A 23,832-nucleotide genomic window follows, 5' to 3' on the forward strand; every position below is an offset into this window, starting at 1 on the left:
GTACTGTTTTTTCAACCAAAGAGAGATAAGGACCCTTACCATGCCCAAGTTCCCCATGGCTCAATCCTCAAAAACCGTAGAAGGCTGTACAAATCCTCCAGATTGTTCTGTTAATAAGATAACATGTGGAATGATCACAAAGTCCCAGATATGATAAACAAATCATTATCCATTATCCATTTGAATGAACCAATATTATTATGCCAGTAAACTACAAGTCATTATAGAACACATCCTTAAAAACAAGTTTTGAGGTAGAATCGAGACTTCTGTACATTAAAAAAAAACACAAGCACAAGAAGTTGATCTCCTTCTAGTAGAGATTTAGACTATTCAAATCTCAGGTGAATATGAAATGTCCAACTACTAAAATTATTTCACAAATAGAATGGCAATGTCCTAAGAAAGTTTGGCCTAGGACCCAGAAACAAAGATTTCTTTCTAAATCCTCGACAAAAAGATCAATCACCTGAATAGGAGTACCCGTAAGACACCAACGCCGATCAGCAACCAGAGCTGCAGAAGCCAAGGAAATTTGGCTTTTTGAGTTTTTGATGGTATGTGCCTCATCAAGAACAATCCTAAACCATCGAACAGCATAAAGTCCTTCATTGTCTGCTAAGTTCTAAGAAGAAGAATAAAAAGCAGAGAAGATAAGAATCTGTTCATGTGATTCATTTCTAAACTATATACATGGACTAATAATGACCCGAAATAAGACTATGAAAACCACCTCTGCCGAAAATTCGGATGTTAGAACTCCATATGTGGTGATTACCACATCACTCTGGGAAAGAAGTTTTGTATCCTTTGGCCTGCTTTGCCCATAATGAACATAGACGGATAGAGACCCCGGCTTTGTATGCATTTCAATCTCTGACTGATCATAAAGCAAGTGCAAAAAAAAATCAGTATAACCACTGACAAAGAAGAAATAGCAACTTGGATGTATAACCAAACTAAATTTGCATGTGCATCATGAATGGAAATAAATTGTTAGCATCAGATTTATAGAATACCTTCCACTGTCCTAAAAGTGTCATCGGACATACAATCAGGTTACCACCATTTTCAAGTACACTTTTCTGTTCAAAAATCTTCTTATCAAAGCCTGGAAATTTGGTTGCCTTTGGGAGACTAGTGAACTCATCTAAAGAACTGCTGGTCACTTTCTCTCCTTCAACTTTCCAAGGATGGGAAAGCATAAGGGATATGGTCATTACGGTCTTTCCGAGACCCATTGCGTCTGCTAAAATCTGCAAAAGTGTTATCATAAAGATATTACAAAAAAGCTATATAACAAAGTGACAAAATGTAGATGATAAATAAAAAAATTGTTTGTGGGCGGGTTATTGAGATCATACTCCTCCTCTTGCCATTTGAAGGGTGCTAGGAAAGTGTATTGTAGCATCACCAGTAAAAGAATTCAGGTAGACAACAAGTTCCCTCCTATTGACATAAATCAGATAGTAAATATCTCATCTGACTCGCACTAAAGTTGGCAGGTAACAGAAACATGGCTTACTTGTCTGCTAAATAGTACGCTTCCCAACATGGGTGAAGCATTGTTGCTGCCTCATCAGTGCAATTTCCTTTCTCCAATTGGGTCATCCAATGAAGTGCCTGCTTTTGATATGGACGAAGCTCACACAGAAGTTTATGTGGAGTTTCCATTTCCTGTTGCAAAATGTTTCACGTAATTTGCCAAATGAGTTTCGAATGCCGAATATAAGTACGCAAACATTCCTGGGAATGAGGATACCTTTAATCCAGAACTGTCCCCAACACCGACAATATTATCAAGATCACCATCACTGATACACGGCTCATTTTCATCTCTGTTTTCATCTTGATTCAGAGTCTTGACCTTGTTTAACTGAAGCAACGGAGCTGAAACAGCAGAACCATCCTATTTCCAAAGGAGCAGACAGCAGATGTAAAACTAGACAAGAAAGGCGTCGAAGTTCAAATTGCTAATATAATAAGCAATATTTACCTTGGAACTCAAAGGTCGCTTCCTAGTGGACAAGTCCTCAGGAGTAAACTCTGCCTAAATATGAAGAAGAACGATGAAACATTTTCACAAGAGTAAACTCTGCCTAAATATTCATTTGCCATCACAAGAACTCGCAGTCACATCATATGGGAACTGTAAACTGCAATCTATAAAACAGTCAGCAATTTAAAGTATCATAGGCAAGGAAAAACCAGTACCTTCTTAAAGGGGATCAAACCGAGCAACCGAAAGAGATTTGGGAGAGGATGAAACATTGACTCCTCTGCCGTATTACTGGCTGCCTTAAATGATGTTGCACTATGCTTTTGAAACATGGAACTATTAATGTACACGCTGTTTCAAATACAAACACACCACTTCAAAAACCAATGCATCTATATCCTAGCATTTTCAATAGGAACACAATATTTTGTATGCATACCTTACAAAAAGAAGAATTGTGTCCATGATACTCAATGTTTCAGGCGCCAACTTGCAGCTCCCTTCTATCCTAATTTTCTTGTCTCTCACAAGCGGTAGAAGACACCGTGCCCACTCATTTGGTATTCTACCAATCTATACCACAATATAGAATTCGTTAACAATTTTTCATCCCATAACAGATTAAAAAGTGAGAATTCGCAACCAAATAATAAAAAAGCACCTCTCCTGAATCCTTTGTAGAGAACCTGACGATATCAGAAGCACCACCACGCAAAGCTGGCCTTCCCCGTCCAGAGCCGCGCTTACCAGGCGTAGTCTCAGACTTTAATCCTTTACTATGCGGAAACGTGAACACCAATTCGTCACCGGACTTCAATTTCCTTCCTTTACATGTCGACAACCCCGCCAACTCAGAACAACCCACAAACCACCACTCATTCCCTGAAACACTCTCTTCCCCAACATCAACACTCTCATCTTCTTCATCCTCTGCGCGATGATTCGCTCCAACACTCGCGAAAGCACAGCCCTTTATTCCATCTTTGACCTTCTTCCCTCCATTAGAGGAGCCGCCGCTTGGGCTAGGAGTGGCGGCTGCAACATCAGGTGGTTTGCTGAAACTTGGAGTGTCGAAGATGATATTGATGGCTGCCGTTGGGTCATGATTCGCCATGTGTAAAGCCCTTCTTATGTCCATATCTGAGTAATCGGAACCCACGACTGATCTGACTGTGGAAACCACATCGTCTGAAACTTTCGTCCCCATTTCAAAACCCTAACCCTAAAATTTCAGGGGGAAATGTTGAAACTTTCTTGAAATTCAGACGGATTGTGGCTTGAGAACGCCGAAACAAGGATACCCAATTTAGAAATCGAAGGAGATCGACGACGGCGTACGAAATCTGCCGGCCCCGAGAAACCCGCGTAAATTAGCGACGAGTCTCTCTCCCAGTATCCAAACTCCCGCCTTTATTATATTTTTATTTTAATTAATAATAATGAAAAAGATAAATACTAGAAACGACGGCGTTTTTGGAGTATCCAGCGGGTCTAGATCCGAGTAACCCGATTCCCGAGTTGTACTCAGTTGAACAAAAGCAAGTTGGGACTATTAAAGGGCTTTTTTTTCTATAAAAACACGGCCCAGCCCACTTACTACAATAGTTTGTGCTTCGTTCTTCAATTTTTGTTTCTTCTTCGTCGTTCTTCAGTCAAATCCCTAACGCTCTTCTTCAATCCTGAACGAGATTAGTGATTAAGGGGTTGGAAAAAAAAATCACTCCTTCAATCAAAACACGCCGTCTTCGGTAGATCCCCCAAAGTCGCAAGGTTTGGCATTTTCGGGCTTTTATCAAAATATAGGAAGGGTTTGGCATCAATTCTATCCGTTTCCAAGTTGAGAAGTTAAGAGATTTCAGATTTATCGGTAGGGAGTGTTTTTTAATTGTTGGATCATGGTTCTGATTTATTTTGATTCAGCTTCAATTTTTACGAGTTTCGTGGATCTTAGATTTTGATGTGGTTCGATTTATGGGGGAAAAAGGAGTGATTTTGTGGAATCATAGGAGTTGCTTGGAAATGGATTAACGGTTTTTTTTTGGAATCTGGGGACTGATTTCGGATCTGATTTTAGATGGAAGTGGTGGAAGGAAAGGTGGCCAGACCTAGAGGTAGACCGAGGAAACGCCCGAGACCAGAGGATCAAAATGGAGTGTCGTCTAATCGAGGGAAGAGGCCGGTTTTGGAGACTTTGAAAGTGACTTTACCTAGATCTCTTCTCGGTCGTTATGTGTTGAAAGATTTTGATGACTGTAGAGTTTCTCTTGGGAAGATAGTTTCGTATAATACTGGCTTGTACAGAGTTGAATATGAGGATGGTGAGTTTGAGGATCTGGAAACTTGTTCTCTTCGTCAGTTAATTATTGGGGATAATTACTTTGATGATGAATTACGTGTTAGAAGAAGTAAATTAGATGACTTTATTCTGAAAAAGGATGAAAAGAAGAAAACAGATTACACGAAGAAGAAAGGAGTTGAGCTGCAAAATCGAGTAAATGAAGTTGAGGTGCCCACATCTACTAGCCCAAGTTCTGTGGCAGAAGTTGAAAGTGATTATTCATCTTGTGGTGTACCTGGCTCTGAAGATAACAGAGATCCAGATATAGAAACTATGTCGCCTCTTGTCCCAGTTCCACCAGTGGATTTGCCTTCTTCATCAGGAACGATTTGTATCCCTGAGGAGGCTGTGGTGCATCTTTTATCTGTATACGGTTTCTTAAGATCATTCAGTGTTCAGTTATATATCCTTCCATTTGGGTTGGATGATTTTGTGGGAGCATTGAATTTCGGAGGACCAAATTCGTTGCTGGATGCCATTCATGTTGCCTTAATGCGGGCACTGAAGGGCCATCTTGAGAGACTCTCCTTAGAAGGGTCTGAAGTGGCTTCAAAGTGCCTGAGGTCAGCGCAGACAACTTTTGTTGTTTACAGTTTTCAACAGATGTCTTTGTTTAACTTATTTTTTTTGATTTTGTGTTGCTTTCCGGAGATGTTTTAAGTTAACTTTCCCGTATCCTTAGTTTTTTTTTAGTGCCTTAATCATTCTGTGAAACAGCAGATTAGTTTTGTTGGGTATATGTACTTCAAGGAAGCAGACTAGCTGACATTAATCTTAAAGCTCATGAATTCTGTTCTTTTTATAGCTGGGAGAGAAAGGCATATATGGCTGTAGAGAGACTGTAAAATAGATATCCTATTTATAGTTTAGGTGAAGCTTGTTTTAGGATCTCCAATATCTTAGTGGATAACAATTTAGGGATTTTGTTGCATTGCCATCTGCAGGTGCATTGATTGGAGCTTGCTCGATGCGCTAACTTGGCCAGTTTATTTGGTTCACTACTTCGCTGCCATGGGACATGCAAGTGGGCCTGTCTGGAGAGTTTTTAATGAATACGTTGTGGAAAAAGATTATTATTCCTCACCTGTAGTGATGAAGTTGAAGATCCTGCAAATTCTGTGTGATGACGTCTTTGATGTAGCCGATGTAAGAGCTGAAATTGATTCTCGAGAAGAAACTGAAGTTGGACTTGATCCTGATGGCGTTACTGCTGATCTTCCTGAAAATGGACCTAGAAGGGTCCATCCCAGATTTGCTAAAACCTCAGCTTGCAAGGAGAAAGAGCTTAGTGAATATGTTGCAGTGAACCATGGGATAAGCTCAATGAGCGAGTCAAAAATTTTGAGCTCAAGATATACTGATGGTGGTCATGGAGATAGCTCAGATCTGGATGGGAACAGTGATGAATGTAGGCTCTGCGGCATGGATGGGACGTTGCTTTGCTGTGATGGATGCCCTTTAGCATATCACTCGAGATGCATTGGTGTGGTCAAAATGTACATACCAGATGGGCCGTGGTATTGTCCAGAATGCACTATCAACAAAATGGGGCCAACTATTGCTCACAAAACGTCACTCAGGGGAGCGGTGTATTTTGGAGTGGATCCACATGGGCGACTCTTCTTGGGTACATGCAATCACTTACTGGTGTATGTTTTCGATGCCTTATTTCAGATACTTTGTTTTTCAAGCTGATCTTTCAATTTTATATTTCTCCATATTCGTTTAGATTCTTGACAAGTTGGTTTTGTAGTTAAAACTTATCATCTTGTCTAGGTTATGCTTAAAGTTGGAAAACCCATATTACTTGACGCTGATGAAAATTTCGCTTATATCACAGGCTTAAAATTTCTGTCCAGGCGGATTCAGATATCAAATACTACAATGCCATCGACATTCCAAAAGTTGTCCTGGTGCTTTTGTCTGCAACGAACCATAGAATGGAATATCTGTATATATGCAAAGCGATCTCACAGTACTGGGATCTGCCTGAAGGTTTGATCTCTTATCTGAGGGCAGTGGAGATTGATTTAGCACACATGCAAAAAGAAGGGTGCGACGAGGCGTCAGACGTAATTAGACCTGATAGTGCAAGTAGTTCCAGTGGAAATAATATTCAGAATGTGGTTGGCCTCCACGCATCTGCTTCTGGCAGTCCTGTGTTAGGAAGATCAAGTGGAGTGCAAGAGAAGAATTTGGTTGCTGGTATTACACAGAAGGGTTTATTATTTAAACCTAATACTTACATTAATCATTACACAAATGGAGAATTGGCTGCGTCAGCTGCTGCTACTTTGGCTGTCCTTTCGTCAGAGGAAACCCATGAACCTGATCTACAAAAATTTAGTAATGCCAAGAAAGCTGTAGCAAGTAACATCTTGCTACAGGTGAAAGCATTTTCGTTAGTAGCCTTAAGTTTCTTCTGGCCAAGTCCTGATAAAAAGGAAATTACCAGGGAAAGGTGTGGATGGTGTCATTCTTGCAAACTCACTTCTGCAAGTAGGAGAGGATGCATGTTAAATGCAGCTGTAACAGGGGCCACCAAAAGTGCCATGAAGGTCTGCAGTGGCCTTTTTCCACTAAAAAATGGGGATGGAGTACTGTCTAGTATTGCAGCATATCTCCTATATCTCGAGGAAAGCTTACGTGGTCTCATTACGGGGCCATTTCTTAGTGAGAGTCTTAGGTATCAGTGGCGTAAGAAGTTAGTGGAAGCTTCAACATGCAAAGCGATGAAAGCCCTCCTGCTTGAAGTAAGTATATATATTTTTTTTGCTTTCCAAAAATTATTTTGTTCTTATTCACTTTCTTTTCCTATTAACAAATAATTGTACCTTTTTTTTTGTCATTTACACTGTTTGGATTTGATGTCGTTACTTGTCAACAATATAGTGATATGTTAACAGTCCTTGGTTTGTCATTATATTTATGGTGTTTTCATTGGCATGATATGGTTCATTTTACTTGTTCGCAGCTTGAGGAAGACATTTGCAGTATTGCTCTGTCAAGTGACTGGCTCAAACTAGTGGATGACTGGTTAATAGAACATTCTTTTTTTCAAAGCGCTCCATTTACTGTTGCGGACACACAGAAACGTAGACCTGGTAAGAGGCAGAGGAACCAAGCTGAAATTACAGCCCAAGGTTCTGATGATGATAGCTTTACTTGGTGGCGAGGGGGGAAGTTATCAAAAGTTATACTCCTGAAGGCTGTCTTGTTGAAGCCTCAGAGAAGGAAAGCAGCTTGGCATGGTAATAATGTTAGGTTATGTTTTTGGTGCTTGTCAACAAATCTCACGTAAACATACAATGTTTTCCTATAGATTTTGTTTTTTGGATACTTCTAACGGAGATATCCTGTTTAATTTTACTCTCAAGATAGTGCTAATTTGTTTTTGTTTTTGTTTTTTTTTTTTTTTCGCATCAGGTGGTATTAAAAAGTTTCCTGAATTTAGTTATGGCGATGGTTCTTACATTCCTAAGAGAAGCAGGCGGTCTGTTTGGAAAGCAGCAGTTGAAAGTAGCAAAAACATATCTCAGCTTGCTCTTCAGGTTTGTCTTCTATCATCAATGCTTATTCAAATGATTGTATGTCTATGATTATTTATTGATGATCCCCTGAAATTTAACTGAATCTGGGCCAGGTTAGATACCTGGACATGAATATAAGATGGAGTGAACTTGTACGCCCAGAGCAAAACGTGCAAGATGTTAAAGGTCCAGAGACAGAGGCCACTGTTTTTAGGAACGCTAGTATTTGTGACAAGAAGATTATAGATAACAAGGTTAGATATGGAGTTGTCTTTGGGAATCAAAAGCATCTGCCATCCCGTGTCATGAAGAAGATCACTGAAGTCGAGAAAACTGAAGATGGAAAGGAAAAGTATTGGTTTCATGAAGCTCGCGTTCCCTTATATTTGATCAAAGAATATGAAGAAAGTCTGCCTAGGGTACACATACCTTTCATCAAGAAGCCATCACGAAAAATATCAAAGCTCCAGAAAATGCAACTTAAAGCTTCTCGAGCGAACATATTTTCTTACCTAGCCTCTCGGAGGGACAACACAGAGAAGTGTTCTTGTGCATCATGCCATCTCGATGTTTTTGTGAGGTACTTTCTTTAGCTTTCTTCACCTTCCAGGATACTTAAAAAATCTTATGTACCTCACTATTTTTTGTTCCCGTTCTCCACATTTCTACAGGAATGCAACAACATGCAGTACTTGCCAAGGTACAATACACCTGCTTGCTGTTTTAATTTTGCATTTTAGGATTGAGACTTTTGCAAGTTATTGGTATCTATATGCATTTGACAAGAGATGTCAATATTTCCTATGCCTTTTTCTTTGTTTTTACTTGTTAAAGTCACAGTATCTGTTTCCTTATCTCAAGAACAAGTAGAAAGATTCCAGCATACACCTGAAATCATTTGTATTTCTTGATGCATTTCTAGTTTTAATTTTTATTTTTGATTACTTTGCTTGGTTCCCATGAATCTCACTCATTTTTTTTTTTTTTATCGTTTATATGAAAATTGGCAAGATAATAGAGTACTACGTGTATTTTCCATTGGGTAATTTTTCTGAAGGAAATGTAGCCATATAATCATGGATTTCCTTTTACCCTCTCAGGTTTCTGTCACAAGGAATGTACTATGAGTACGCAACATACAGTTGGGAAAGTTGAACTTTTGGTAACCTGCAAACGGTGCTACCTTGCTAGAGCCCGTTCACTAATGAATCAGAGACATCCAACAACAGCCGCTGTCCTGATCGACAGACCGTTTCAAAATGCAGTCACTCCAGTCACCAAGACACAGTTTAAGCCTCCTAATCAACAGTTACCATCTTCCAACATACGCAGCACCACTTCAGGTGTTAAACAAATCACTCCTGATTCCAATTTGGCACCTAAAAGTAAACACAAAACATTGTCTTGGGGGATCATATGGAGGAAAAAGAACGTGGAAGAAGACACAGGTGTTAACTTCAGACATCAACATGTTCTGTTGGCTGCACGCTCTGATCAGCCGAATCCGGAACCAGTTTGCTGTCTCTGCAAACTGCCGTATAATCCTGGTCTAACATATATTCACTGTACAAATTGTGACAGTAAGAAAATTTTACTCTAAAATTCTAAATTTCGTCAATGCCACCAGTTTCCACTTATACATCTAATCCTAGCATTTGTATGCAGAGTGGTACCACATTGAAGCGATTAAGCTCGAGGAATCGAAAATTCCTGAAGTTGTTGGGTTCAAGTGTTGCAAATGCCGTCGTATACGATCACCAGATTGCCCTTACATGGATCCCGTACTGAAGGAACAGAAGCAGATGAAACCAGTAGTCTCCAGGAGGCAAAAACATGGGAAAGGAAGTATCGGAATGGATTCTACTTCTNAGACACAGGTGTTAACTTCAGACATCAACATGTTCTGTTGGCTGCACGCTCTGATCAGCCGAATCCGGAACCAGTTTGCTGTCTCTGCAAACTGCCGTATAATCCTGGTCTAACATATATTCACTGTACAAATTGTGACAGTAAGAAAATTTTACTCTAAAATTCTAAATTTCGTCAATGCCACCAGTTTCCACTTATACATCTAATCCTAGCATTTGTATGCAGAGTGGTACCACATTGAAGCGATTAAGCTCGAGGAATCGAAAATTCCTGAAGTTGTTGGGTTCAAGTGTTGCAAATGCCGTCGTATACGATCACCAGATTGCCCTTACATGGATCCCGTACTGAAGGAACAGAAGCAGATGAAACCAGTAGTCTCCAGGAGGCAAAAACATGGGAAAGGAAGTATCGGAATGGATTCTACTTCTGAAAGAATGTCTGAACAAGAAGACTCCATGCCCTCTACTCCCTCATTCCCCTTTGAAGATACGTTTGTTCCAGATGATGATCCTCTCTTAATGTCAGTTTCAAAAATCGAACAAATTACACCTAACAATTTGGATGTCGAATGGAACGGGGATGGTTCTGTGCCGGGACCCCAGAAGCTACAAGTTAGGAGACAAGTGAAACGTGAAGACACAGACGGGAACAATAGTCTTTCTTATACAGAGTTTTCAATGCAACCCGAATCAATGCCTATTGTGAAACCAGAAATGGAGGCAACATTGCCTGTCACGGAATGGGATGCATCTGGCAACTGTGACATGGTTGAAGGCGAACTAATGTTTGACTACGAAGACATGGAGTTCGAACCCCAAACATATTTCTCGCTTACCGAGTTACTCACAACAGATGATAGTGGACAGTGCGATGGATACGGAGATGGCAAGGATGCTTCGGCAAACACGGATAACCCAAACCCCCAGGTTGAGACAACAGTGGAACAGTGTAGAGCATTTCTCTGTGACAATACAATTCCATGCCAGATATGTATGCATGTGGATCCTGGACCTGATCTCACATGCAAGACTTGTACTATGACTATTCATTCCCACTGTTCTCCATGGGAGGAGGAATCTACTTGCACGGGAGGTAGCTGGAGATGCGGTCGTTGCCGTGAGTGGCTGTAGCTGGCATTCTTTTTTTTTATTTTCTTCATTCTTTTTTGTTCTGGCAGTGACGTAATGCCAATATTTTTTTGGGTACTAGAATTCTTGTAATTTTGAGACGAAATGATTTTAGGATGTGCCCAATTCTATTCTGTATTTACTAGATTAAAAAAACCTCTCAATTGAGAAAAATAGACATTCACTCGGATAAAATCATTGGAGAAACAGATTGAAAATATATAGGAACAAGAACAAGCTGATACAACCACCTGACCTCACAACACAAATGTGCAGAATGAATGCAAAATTTAGTAGCTAACTCAACTCGCCCGCTTCCGATGACAGGCACAAATATGATCAAAACTAGATTTTCTATTCAACCCTCCTTCACTCCCCATCGGTCCTACATCTACTCTCCCATCATTCCACATTTTCGCCATTACATTCTACAATCACGAGAAAAAAAAAATCTTTTTCCACATCTGCAAGTATTCTCTTACCCCAATGAAGTTAAAGTAAGCCAGCAAGCAGAGCTCCTGGATCATCAGCTAAAGCGGCTGGGCTAGGTGGTTGAGCTACAGGTGGTGCAGGTGCTGGTCCTGGCCCTGCTGCTGGAACTAGAGCTCGAGATCCAATTGGTATAGTAATTAATTGTTCCTTGATGAATTCTTTCAACCTGCGGATAAAGAGGTCAACAAATGCAGAGGAACAAAAGCTGTGTTTGAAGTTGAGTTCCTGTTAAGAGGCAGAGATATCATACTCAAATGTAAGAGCCGGATCTCCCGAGCCTACTGTCATTCGCAGTTGGGTTCTGTCTGCTGGGTCTGTTTCGATTCTTGCCTGAAAAGAAAGAAAAAAATCACGTCACGGACAATGTTATACAACAGACCTTTGAGAGTGCAGTATAACGCGTGTGCGTATAAAAAATTTAGGACAAGTGCCGAAACCAGTATGAGAAACTTGATCCAAATCTCACCAAACAGAGCATGGCTCCTGTACTTTCAGAGTAGAAGGTTGTGCTTGTCACTAGATTATTAGGGTTTGGATCCTACAACAGAAAACAATAAAAGTTAATTTAAAGGGTGTGCAACAAGCATGTTGAGGAACTGAGATCGTAAACAATTACTTACAAGCCCAGGGCATATTGTAACATGGAAACTGTTGAATAAATTCGCCATTTCTGGAAGAGCGAGAGGTCTTACACCTCTAACCTGAAAGAAGTTGTAGATTCAGGTTATATAACAGGTTATAATAATTCTTCATTAACAAGCATAAGTAAACATGTTGGAAGTCCTCTATGAGCGTTTTGAGTAAGCTTAAACGATCATCAGTAGATATGAAGTTATTTATAAGCGTTGTGATTAAACTCAATCAATCATAAGTCGAAAAAGGATTTTACGGAGAAGCTAGTTCACTAATTTCTTTGAAAACAGAATTTTCAGGAGCATTTGACTTCTTTCCTGCACTACTCATTACTTTTATTTGATATATGGTATGGTCAGAGAAGCTGTGAAAATACATACAACTTCCTGAAGTTTCAACGGTGGTCCTGAAAGTGCTCTCCACTGCGGGAAGAACTCTTCAGATGTCAATTGTAGAGGTTGAAGAAACTTATTCAAGGTTGCTGGGATGCGTAATTTGGCATTGACCTATAAATATCCAGCATATCAGAAAGAGTCACAGAAACTATTATACTAAACCATTCATCACAAAGGACGGCTGCAGTAAGTACCATGTTTGTACCAAACTTGTAGGAGAAATCCAAAACCGCAACATCCCTACTAGGGCGGATGTTCATCACTTCAAGTGGAGATTGTACCTATAACCATGAAAGAAATTGCAACAGTTAGTAGAGTACGCAGAAATGAGTAGGAATTGACAGATTGAGTAGTAAATTGAAAAAAAAAAAATCAACAAACAGAAGTACCTGTGCTCGAGGAGGAATTGTATCAGGTACTGGAGACAGATCTAGTTTTAAATGGGCAGGGGGTAGTATTAGAGCTTGGACTGATGTAAGTAGAGAAGTATTCTTGTTTCCCATGAAGAGAACAAGTCTCCCATGGTGTCCCCTCCATTCAGCTTTGATGCCAATCTGAGGAATACCAACAATCAACATAATGAGGAACATGAGAAAGCTCAAAAAGTAGGAGCCTTGTCTGTCTGCAATCTGCGTACTGGAAAATACAAAAGCAGGGAGAAAAAAATGAGATAAGACCTGAATATGAGGATCCTCGTATAAGACACCACTGTCTTTCAAACATAAAGCATGGAATCTCTCGGCAATATTTCCGATCAGCTGTTAAAAGAAAACAAAAGTGTATAAAAAAACAATTTTAGCATGCCAATAGTATTATGGAGTACAAAAGTGCTTTGGTTTCTTTTATTGACATTGACTGTAAATGTATACAATGTCAATTACGAAAAGTCCACCAAGTTTAGCAGCTATAACATTAATCTGTGAAAGAACTCCTCAGAGAGTAGAGAAATAGAATCTTTCAGGTAGGATTCCACCTAATCGCAATACCATTTCCAAGTAATAAATACAAAAAGAGGATACAGAAAGAAAATGGCCGATAGTTAAAAAACCTAGGGATATAATTTTCTCCATGCAAAATAAAGCACAGGAAGAGAAAAGAATACCTCCACTGAACTTGTTTGCTCTTCAACAGGTACAATGGCGGAACCATCAACTTCTTCTGGAACTCCTTCTGCCCCTATGGGACCATGTTGTTCAGTCGAGACAGCTCCAGGTGCAGCCTCTATTGCAAGAGGACCGAGCAGGTCACTTAGGAGATCGGGTGATGGAGTTTGTGGATCTATACTACTTAAAGTTCCATAGGCCTGAGAGACAGATCGAGCCACTGACTCGGGGTTCTGCTAGACATGCAAGGAAAAATAGACTATTAGAAATAATAAGATAAAGGTATGTACTATATAAAGAGAAAGCACAAGAAAAATGTCTCGTCAATTGGGGCCTACATATAAGTACTTACCGTGCTTCCACTTACAATTGGAACCTTCAAAGGTGGGGGTGCTCCATCAACAGGCTGTGGGTCAGCCAAAACCAAAGCATTTGAAGGCTGTTGTTGTGCTCTAAGCTTGATGGCACTCTGGTCTGCGGTATCTTCAACATCCTCTGCCTTTTTTATCAATGAAGACTATGGAAGAGACATGGAAAAAAACCCAGCATCAGATCTATTAACACAAACGTCCTATCAAAGTAACTTCTCATAGAATCATAAAATAATTTAGAAACCTGGCGCTCTGGAAATTTTGGCATCTCAGCCAATACATCCATATAGGCAGCCCCTTTTTTACTCAATTCGAAATATTCAACTGCCCTCTGTTGTATCTCCACATCAATACAACTCTCGTACCTGCCAAAATAAAACTCTTCTAGGAAACTTGTTTTGATTACCAAAAAGTAACAGAACATAAAATGACAAGCTAAACACTAGGGACGGACAACAAGGTTAGCAAGTCTCACTTCTTAAATACAGCCCAAATTTTTTTTTGCAGTTCTGGATCCGGGGGTTGAGTGTGCATAAGAAGCTTTGCATATGTGGAAAGAAGAATAGGAATGGTGGGAGTCCTGAGGAAAAAAAAGAAGAAGAGGCATTTAAGAGATACCCAAAGACAAGAAAAGCACAATGCGGAGTTCGTGTGGTCCTTACGACACTGTGGGAAGCTTTTCATGTAAGATGCTAAAGAGTTCACTTGCACTGCATCCAGGTTGTCTAGCTAAAAGGTGACCATACTCTCCCAAAATATAAGCACTGACCTGAAATAGAGAAAGAATTATTATTTCTTGTCCATAAAATTTTGTATTAATTAACATTGTTATTTTATACTTTCCAAACAGTTTCGATACAGACAAGATTGTCTAATTTCCCAATTTAAAATATCTTATAACTAATCCGCAATATGCAATATAAAGAATTTCTTATGGGAAACGAGAATGTACAACCTTCAACATAGTCTCGTGTATTGCGATTTTGTCCAAATATTCTCTTGCTTTCGATACCGCGTATGGCTGTCAGATCAAATAAATCTGTAAGCAACTTTCAAACGTCATGATTAGGATACGCAAAATATATTTCTTCTAACAGTTTTGAAAACCTGCAGGTCTTCATTATTTGTTACGAACTGAACCACACGAAACCAAATGTCATCGCTAACAAAATCCCCAGCCTTGTCGATTAACTGAAGGATCACATCAACATACCTGAGAACCAATTGATTGTGTAAGGATCCAAAGTGTAAAATTAGAAGTGTACACCAACTAGCCAACGTATGTCACTGTAACCAAAATTGTGTGAATGAAATTAAGTGTACATATGCTTTTTGTCGAGTTCTCCTTACCATGATAGATCAGGAGCAAACTTCTCAGCAAGAATAGCAGCTTTGAGTGATAATTCCTCCCGCATGGAAAACTCTGCTGTGCTAAGATACTGCAATGTATTTTTGGGTTCCATGTAAGCTTAAACACTACACATCTTAATCTTTCCATTTGCTAAACTTCACAAGTCACAAGGAAACTACAAATTAAGAAAATATCAATATGAAGCAAGGTCAAAAAGTTACTTGCAACAACTCTTCGACTATATCCTTTGCATTTGACACATCACACATCCCATATAGCAAATCAAGAGCACGTCTACGAATGCTGCAGGAAAGTTTAACCAATAGTGAATCAGATACCAATAGCAAATGAACCAAGAGAATATAAACCAAATTATTTGTTCTTGAAATAGAAGCCACCATTTGCAACGGAAATACGATTAAGTTCAAATGAACTATAGTATTCATCCAATCTAGTCATCTTGTTATGCAAAACGTCAAAGAAATAGTACTGACCCACCAGACAATAGTACAATATTTCTTATGTGACCGTAAAGGAATTGCTCATAGATAATTATACCTATAACTATTTCTCACAAGAAAACAAATCAACAAATAATGTTTCACTGAAAAGTACAGTATAGATACATATTCGATTGTCTAAGAGTTTCATATAGACAACCCAAATTAAACAATTTCAATGCTGATTGTATGATCTTAAATCCACATCTACTCTGGAGAAAAAGTAAAGTACTATGACCGACTCATTATTGGTTCCAAATTCGAAAAATAAAGAGATATTGATCCGGGTTCAAAAGCCATAAAAGCTGATGCCGAGATGGCAAATCTAAACATACCTGATATCAGGGTCTTTCAAAGAAGTGATTATCTGAGACTGATGCTTCTTTATGATATCTTGAACATCTGTTACCATCAGCATTCGTGTCATATTTTCCTGCAATGTTGTCAACAAATGCATCATGAGAAGCCACATAATACATCACCACTTTTTAAAAAATTTACTGTTCTAGCTAGGCTTAGATGCAGAAAGTGGGTATGCGAGATCTCACCAAGCCTAAATATCTGATGTTGGGTTCACGGACAGAAATAAACTTGCCAAGAAGAGCAACACACTGTGACATCATTTCCTTCTCAGCATCAAGATGCATGACCTATATTGAAACGCATTAACAAGTTAGTAGGTTGCATACTATAGTTCAGCAACTCAACAAGTCAACTAAAATTCATGGCGTCAATTGTTTCCTCCGCTGTCTCGCGAACTTACCAGGGATAGAGCTTCAAACAGCACAGCATGANTTTCACTGAAAAGTACAGTATAGATACATATTCGATTGTCTAAGAGTTTCATATAGACAACCCAAATTAAACAATTTCAATGCTGATTGTATGATCTTAAATCCACATCTACTCTGGAGAAAAAGTAAAGTACTATGACCGACTCATTATTGGTTCCAAATTCGAAAAATAAAGAGATATTGATCCGGGTTCAAAAGCCATAAAAGCTGATGCCGAGATGGCAAATCTAAACATACCTGATATCAGGGTCTTTCAAAGAAGTGATTANCTCTCAATCAGAAAGACCTCACTGTACTGTATGATCTCAACGCAGAATGGACAAAACATACCAAGGTTAGTGCTAGGCATTGGAAAGTCTCATTCCGACCAATAATATCGTTCCGCACTGTATTTATTGCCAACCTCAAAAAATCATGGTTCTCATTGAGCAAGCAAGAGGTAACAATGTAGCCAACCTGTAATCATTGTTGAAAATTTTAATACCTGCAAATTACGTAGGGGGCAGAAAATAATATAAATTGGAAACGCAAAGCCTTGGGATACAAACATGGTTTCTGGTTAAGAGTTGCTAAGATGTTACTACGTAAGTCATGCATTGTGTATAAGTAAATGTCTCCAGTACTTTACCAGGTCGCCAAACTGAGTAAGTTGCAAGCACGTGAAAATGTATCTACATCTAGCTTTTTCCCACCTATTCTTTTCAGAGAATTTTTATTTTTTGTTTCAGAATATTGATCACTAGACTTGAAATCTTGAATCAGACAAATACCCCCACCTATTCCGTTCTCCTAGCCCTAGAAAGCAATATTTCATTTCTTGAGCAAACAAAACGTTTGCTTACCTGCTTCTCTGGATACTTTGGCGCAGATATAAGAGAAACCGCCTCCATATGACCAAAATCCACATCGTAGCCTAGCATATGTATATAAAGCATTTTCCATACATATTTCTTCTTTTTATATGGTGTCAAAACCTGTAAAATTCAAAACAACATGGAGAAAGTAATCAAAGAGTGCATGAATGATTCATTTGTGCAATGAAATTCAAAAAAGGATAAATCTGGTGTTGGTCCAATTGGCCGCAGATGGACACTACAGGCCGGCTACAGATCTGCTACTTATGGTGTGGAACCAGAATTTCACCCAAAACATCTTACATCAACACAGCTTACTATACTTCGTAATCAGCTATTCAATTCTTTCAGTAACCTTGGTTTCTTTTCTTAGACCATTACTACATAACCAGGTTTCCTGCCTGGCCATTCTTTCCTTCTAGTTCCTAAATATCCTCAGAAAATTCAATGATCTTATATATCTTGATTGATCACTAGGAAAAAGAATGAACAAATAGTAGTTTATAGTTTCCCATCTATCAACCTGAAAATACACTAATGATATTCCAAGTATAAAGCAGTAGTAGTGATGTTTCAAAAGTTATACAACAGAAACATTATACTGCCTTCCCAGGTACAGNCGCACCAGTTCTGTTGAAGTAAATTGGCTTTGAACAGCGAAATGATAGAGCACAAAAGACATAATGTTTTCAANCCCAGGTACAGAATTTGTGTTAAATCAAAAGCTATGCTCTCTCAATCCGATAAAGTAAGAAACTACAGGCTCCAAAACTCTCGTTTCTCCCGATTAAAAAAATTCAGCATCTTTGTTTCCACTACATTCTTTTCTAACCCCCTTATCAACCTAAAAGCTCTCACTGAGTCTAAGTGAAACAATCTCGGAAGAATACAGAACCTCAGAGGATACTTGGACACTGAATTACCTCTCAATTGAGAACAAAACGTTGGAAAGAAAAAAAAAATGGAGGAAGTTGGCACAAACCTTCTCATTCTTAAAGCATGTACGTATATTTCCGAGCTCCTTATCAACTCTGAGTCTCTCGGCTTCCTTGTTCTGGCAATTACGAATGTCACTGATAAATACGGAGAGACCTCTCATTCCGCTCATGTTGGAACCGAATCCTCAGATCTCCACCCGTCCTCCGGCCGCCGCCTCACACGGCGCAGATCCAAAACTCGCGATAATAGATCTAACTACGACGTAAACCCGTAGATTACAGATGAGGTATACGAAAATTCGCGGGAGCTGAGATCGAAACCCTAATCTAGAAACGGGAAAATGGCACCTCCAATGGAGAAGAAAATTGAGTGATCTGCAGACGACGACGATCTCAGAAACGGAGAGAGACGACTTCTTTTATTTTTCTTTATTTACAACTCTGACCATTCAATTTTGTTTAATTTAGTTTTACGTCAAATGATCGAAACTCCGAAATTTATGCGTGTAGGCATTTGGACTGAAGTTTAGTGTTTATAAGTTTGCGTACTATTTTGTAAAAACTTGTCTCCCTCTTCCGTTTTGGGTAAATATTTTATTTACTTCTGTTTCTGTTTTCACTTTTTCATTTATTTAATATTTACCGTTACCGGTCGCGGTCAACGCAACATTGGTATATTTCAGTCTACCGAGGGAAAACCGCGGGTTGTGAATTCTGTCGGGTCATGCCACTTCATGTTTTATCCAAATTTGACGTAAGCTAGTGAAACGTGAAGACAAGACGCAGATGCATCCCGAATCAATGCCTATTGTGAAACCAGAAACGAAGACAACATTGCCTCTCATGGAATGGGATGCATCTCGCAACAACATGGTTGAAGTCGATCTAATGTTTTTAACTACGAATGATCTCCTCGGGTATGCAGACCAGATTAAGACTTACTCCATTTCAATTTCGGGACTAGGAAAGTCTTCTCTCCTGGATCAAGCTCAGCACGGCTTCTTCTCCGTCAGTGCTCAGGAAAATTGTCTCTCAAGCCACCATCTACGCTATCTGGAAGCAGAGAAACAATTTCTCCATAATTCTCAAGTCATTCCACCAGCTATTGTCTTCAAGACCATCAACGGAGAGATCATCAACACCATCCATGCAAGAAGCTGTTGAGTCTTTGAATTATTTGAAGTTTGCATCAACCGGTCCAAGTCTTTCACTATAATTTTGCTTCCTTGTTTTTTATTTTATTTTTGCCAAGGAACCAAAAGTTGAGTACTCATTTTGTAAAACCAAAACTTTTCATTTTATATGATATTTACTCTCTTAGCAAAAAACTACGAAGACGTGGAATTCGAAAACCATCTCACATGTTAGACTTGTAATATGACAATAAAATCTCAGTGCTCAATCTACTTGCGTCGGAAGCAGCTGGAGTAAATTAGATTTGTATGAAATGAGTTGGAAGCTCTCCATGCAAATGGCACAATTCGTTGTGGCCGCAGAAAGGAGTGACTCAATTTCTTTGATGCTATTCGTACTTGAGATTGAGACGATTACGTACGCTTCTAAACTTAGTTATCAATACAATACAATATGATAATTGTAAAACGTAGATGAGACCATTAGTTGTGGTAATTTTTGGTATAGTAACTGTATACTCTAGATGTTCTGGTAGCGGTTATATTAATTTTTATTTGGGTACTAGAATACATGTAGTTTTGAAAGAAAATTAAAAGAAGATGAATGCGTCTTGACATATTAAATGTATAATATGCCTACTGACATCATATGTGTCGTAGCCAAGTTTGACGAAAATGGCACACAGAAATGAGAAGTTGCACTGACGAAAATGGCCACAAAAAAATGAGAAACATAATATATCGCTTTGATATTGACATCAAATTAGATCAGAAATTCACAAGTGAAATGCTATGCGTTTGGTATGCATTTTTCCCCCTTTATGACTAGATCAGAATCTCTAGTGCGAAAAATAGTCATTCTATCTCAGATAAATCATGAAGAAAATGATTGAAAATATATAGGAACAAGAGCAAGCTGATACAACCACTGACCTCACAATACAAATGTGCAAGAATGAATGCAAAATTTCGTAGCTAACTCAACTCGCCCGCTTTGGATACCAGGCACAAATATAATCAAAACCTAGCTTTTCTAATTAAACCCTCCCCCTCCCCCTCTCTCCCCCTTTTCTCTACATTTACTCTCCCATCATTCCATATTTTCCACATTACATTCTACAATAACGGAAAATAAAAATAAAAATAAACTTTCGCCATGTGCAAGTAATATCTTACCCCAATCATACCCCAATCAATTTATAGTAAGCCAGCAAGTAGAGCTCCAGGATCATCAGCCAAAGTCGCTGGGCTAGGTGGTAGAGCTACAGGTTGGGCTGGTCCTGATCCTGCTGCTGGAACTATAGCTCGAGATCCCATTGGAATAGTAATAAGTTGTTCCTTGATGAATTCTTTCAACCTGAACATAAAAGAGGTCGGTCAACAAATGCAGATGAAAACACGTGGTGTCTGTAATTGAGTTCAAGCTAAGAGGCAGAGATTATCATACTCAAATGTAAGGGAAGGATCGCCGGAGCCTACTGTCATTCTCAATTGGGTTCTGTCCGCTGGGTCTGTTTCAATTCTTGCCTGAAAATCACAAAATACAAACGATGTCACAAAACAGACTTTTGAGAGTGCAGTATAGTGTGTACGTATAAGAAATTTAGGACAAGTGCCAAAACCAGTAAGAGAAACTTGGTTGAAATCTCACCAAACAGAGCATGGCTCCTGTACTTTCTGAGTAGAAGGTTGTGCTTGCCACTAGATTATTAGGGTTTGGATCCTATAATTGAAAACCATACAAGTTAGCACACAAGCATGAGGAAAGAAGAACAGAGATCGTAAACAATTACTTACAAGCCCAGGACATATCGTCACATGAAAACTGTTGAATAGATTTGCCATTTCCGGAAGAGCTAGAGGTCTTACACCTCTAACCTGCAAGAAGATTATGATACACGTATAAGTTATAACGCATTAACAAGCATATGTAGAAGTGCTGGAAATAATCTATCAGTGGATATAGGATGTTATCTACTAGTGTTCTGATTTAGCTAGAACAATCATTAGTTGTTACAAGGATTTTACGGAGAAAGCTAATTCACTCATTTCTTTGAAAGAAATGTCAGAAGCATTTTACTTCTTTCCTGCACTACCCAACTACTTTTATTTGATATTTGGTCAGAGAAGCTGTGGAGATACATACAACTTCCTGAAGTTTCAAGGGTGGCCCTGAAAGTGCTCTCCACTGCGGGAAGAACTCTTCAGATGTCAATTGTAAAGGTTGAAGAAACTTATTCAAGGTTGCTGGGATGCGTAATTTGGCATTGACCTATAAATATCCAGCATGTCAGAAAGAGTCACAGATACTAAATAAGCAATTCACCAAAATGGACGGTTGAAGTAAGTACCATGTTTGTACCAAACTTGTAAGAGAAATCCAAAACCGCAACATCCCTACTAGGGCGGATGTTCATCACTTCAAGTGGAGATTGTACCTATAACCACAAAAATTGCAACACTTAGTAACGTATGCAGAAATGAGTAGAAATTGACAGATTGAGTAGTAAATTGAAATAAAAGTCAACAAACAAAAGTACCTGTGCTCGAGGAGGAATTGTATCAGGTACTGGAGACAGATCTAGTTTTAAATGGGCAGGGGGTAATATTAGAGCTTGGACTGATGTAAGTGGAGAAGTATTCTTGTTTCCCATGAAGAGAACAAGTCTCCCATGGTGTCCTCTCCATTCAGCTTTGATGCCAATCTGAGGAATACCAACAATCAACATAATGAGGAACATAAGAAAGCTCAAAAAGTAGGAGCCTTGCCTTTCTGCAATCTGCGTACTGGAATATATAAATGCAGGGAGAAAAAAACTGAGATAAGAAAAACAAACCTGAATATGAGGATCCTCGTATAAGACACCACTGTCTTTCAAACATAAAGCATGGAATCTCTCGGCAATATTTCCGATCAGCTGTTAAAAGAAAACAAAAGTGTATAAGAAAAAAAATTCTAGCATGCCAATAGTATTATGGAGTACAAAAGTGGTTTGGTTTCTTTTATTGACATCAACTGTAAATGTATACACTGTCAATTACGACAAGTCCATTAAGTTTAGCAGCTGCAACAAAATCTAAAAACTCCTCAGAGAGTATTATTTGAGATAGAACATCTCAGGTAGGATTCCATCTAAGTAAACATTATACTATTTCGTAATAAATACAAAAGAGGAATCATAATGGAAAATGGCGGATACTTAAAAAAACATAGGGAAATAATGAGCTAGAAGAAATTAGAAGTCTACTATGTCAAAGAACGCAAAGGAAGAAGAAAAGAATACCTCTGCTGAATTTGTTTGCTCTTCAACAGGTACAATGGCGGAACCATCAACTTCTTCTGGAACGCCTTCTGCCCTTATGGGACCATGTTGTTCAGTTGAGACAGCTCCAGGTGCAGCCTCTATTGCAAGAGGACCGAGCAGGTCGCTAAGAAGATCGGGTGATGGAGTTTGTGGATCTATATTACTTATAGTTCCATTAGGCTGAGAGAGAGATCGAGCAACTGAATCGGGGTCCTGCTAGAAATGCAAGGAAAAACAGACTCTCAGAGATAATATTAGTAAGATAAAAGTACAGTAAGTGCTATATAAGACAAAGCACACAAAAAATGTCTCAATCGGGGCCTACAAAGAGAAGTACTCACCGTGCTTCCACTAACAATTGGAACCTTCAAAGGTGGGGGTGCCCCGTTAACAGGCTGTGGTTCAGCCAAAACTAAAGCATTCGAAGGCTGTTGTTGTGTTCTAAGCTTGATGGCACTCTGGTCTGCTGTATCTTCAACATCTTCTGCCTTTTTTATCAGTGAAGACTATGGAAGAGACACAAAAAAACCAGCATTAAATCTTTTAGCACAAAAGTCCCATCACAGTAGAATCATAAAATAATTTAGAAACCTGGCGCTCTGGAAATTTTGGCATCTCAGCTAATACATCCATAAAGGCAGCCCCTTTTTTACTCAATTCAAAGTATTCAACTGCTCTCTGTTGTATCTCTACATCAATACAACTCTCATACCTGCCAAAACAAAACTCTTTTAGGAAACTTGATTTGATTACCAGAAAAGAACAGAACATAATATAATAAGCAAAACATTGGGGAAGGACAACAAGGTTAGCAAGTCTCACTTCTTAAATACAGCCCAAATTCTTTTTTGTAGTTCTGGATCCGGGGGTTGAGTGTGCATAAGAAGCTTTGCATATGTGGAAAGAAGAATAGGAATGGTGGGAGTCCTGAGCGAAAAAAAAGAGAGGAAGCATTTAAGACATACCCAAACACAAGAAGAGCACAATGCAGCGTTTGTGTTGTCCTTACGATACTGTGGGAAGCTTTTCATGCAAGATGTTAAAGAGTTCACTTGCACTACATCCAGGTTGTCTAGCTAAAAGGTGACCATACTCCCCCA

The 23,832-nt window shown here is 39.0% G+C and overlaps 3 protein-coding genes and 1 pseudogene across 7 annotated transcripts in view; 1 reads left to right on the forward strand and 3 right to left on the reverse strand.

Moving 5' to 3' along the window:
• The window catches only part of LOC104736280, a 6,995-nt pseudogene extending 3,602 nt beyond the window's left edge, over positions 1–3,393 (reverse strand).
• On the forward strand, positions 3,623–11,303 carry LOC104736283 (DDT domain-containing protein PTM-like). 5 transcript variants are annotated; one of them, XM_019234797.1, is made up of 10 exons: positions 3,623–4,900; positions 5,282–5,986; positions 6,178–7,090; positions 7,312–7,588; positions 7,764–7,888; positions 7,981–8,447; positions 8,539–8,567; positions 8,968–9,315; positions 9,745–9,876; positions 9,949–10,123. In XM_019234797.1, the coding sequence occupies exons 1-10, from the start codon at positions 4,074–4,076 to the stop codon at positions 9,975–9,977; spliced, it is 3,852 nt and encodes a 1,283-aa protein (XP_019090342.1). In that variant the 5' UTR covers positions 3,623–4,073; the 3' UTR covers positions 9,978–10,123. The 5 variants fall into 5 exon arrangements, with proteins under 5 accessions (XP_019090342.1, XP_010454544.1, XP_019090341.1 ...); XM_010456239.2 differs by having other exon boundaries at positions 3,624–4,900; positions 9,962–11,303; XM_010456240.2 differs by having other exon boundaries at positions 3,624–4,900; positions 8,968–9,304; positions 9,737–9,876; positions 9,962–11,303.
• On the reverse strand, positions 11,062–18,724 carry LOC104738109 (AP-2 complex subunit alpha-2-like). Its single transcript, XM_019234539.1, has 23 exons — positions 18,339–18,724; positions 17,345–17,476; positions 16,789–16,958; positions 16,472–16,508; positions 16,257–16,358; positions 16,044–16,141; positions 15,430–15,511; positions 15,208–15,296; positions 14,965–15,070; positions 14,813–14,878; positions 14,520–14,626; positions 14,333–14,437; positions 14,102–14,222; positions 13,839–14,003; positions 13,486–13,719; positions 13,061–13,141; positions 12,773–12,937; positions 12,578–12,664; positions 12,369–12,494; positions 11,976–12,056; positions 11,822–11,893; positions 11,606–11,685; positions 11,062–11,521 (listed from the first exon to the last, which is right to left on the reverse strand). The coding sequence occupies exons 1-23, from the start codon at positions 18,462–18,464 to the stop codon at positions 11,356–11,358; spliced, it is 2,598 nt and encodes an 865-aa protein (XP_019090084.1). The 5' UTR covers positions 18,465–18,724; the 3' UTR covers positions 11,062–11,355.
• LOC104736282 (AP-2 complex subunit alpha-2-like) overlaps positions 20,293–23,832 on the reverse strand; it is an 11,225-nt gene continuing 7,685 nt past the window's right edge. Inside the window, exons 18-27 of the mRNA XM_010456238.2 lie at positions 23,074–23,238; positions 22,712–22,945; positions 22,265–22,345; positions 21,968–22,132; positions 21,779–21,865; positions 21,574–21,699; positions 21,225–21,305; positions 21,079–21,150; positions 20,875–20,954; positions 20,293–20,784 (exon numbers count right to left, since the gene is read on the reverse strand). Coding sequence (XP_010454540.1) covers positions 20,625–20,784; positions 20,875–20,954; positions 21,079–21,150; positions 21,225–21,305; positions 21,574–21,699; positions 21,779–21,865; positions 21,968–22,132; positions 22,265–22,345; positions 22,712–22,945; positions 23,074–23,238 — 1,251 coding nt within the window. The 3' untranslated portion in view covers positions 20,293–20,624. The remainder of the gene's footprint in view (positions 20,785–20,874; positions 20,955–21,078; positions 21,151–21,224; positions 21,306–21,573; positions 21,700–21,778; positions 21,866–21,967; positions 22,133–22,264; positions 22,346–22,711; positions 22,946–23,073; positions 23,239–23,832) is intronic.

This window comes from Camelina sativa, chromosome 13, assembly GCF_000633955.1.
Source record: "Camelina sativa cultivar DH55 chromosome 13, Cs, whole genome shotgun sequence".
In the NCBI taxonomy this organism is placed as follows: domain Eukaryota; kingdom Viridiplantae; phylum Streptophyta; class Magnoliopsida; order Brassicales; family Brassicaceae; genus Camelina; species Camelina sativa.

Excerpts from the sequence above, each read along its gene's own strand:
- LOC104736283 (XM_010456242.2), top strand. The coding sequence starts at position 4,074 with ATGGAAGTGGTGGAAGGAAAGGTGGCCAGACCTAGAGGTAGACCGAGG. Across the intron at positions 4,901-5,281 it reads GTGGCTTCAAAGTGCCTGAG|GTGCATTGATTGGAGCTTGC; the intron begins GTCAGCGCAGAC and ends TGCCATCTGCAG. Across the intron at positions 7,589-7,763 it reads AAGGAAAGCAGCTTGGCATG|GTGGTATTAAAAAGTTTCCT; the intron begins GTAATAATGTTA and ends TTTTCGCATCAG.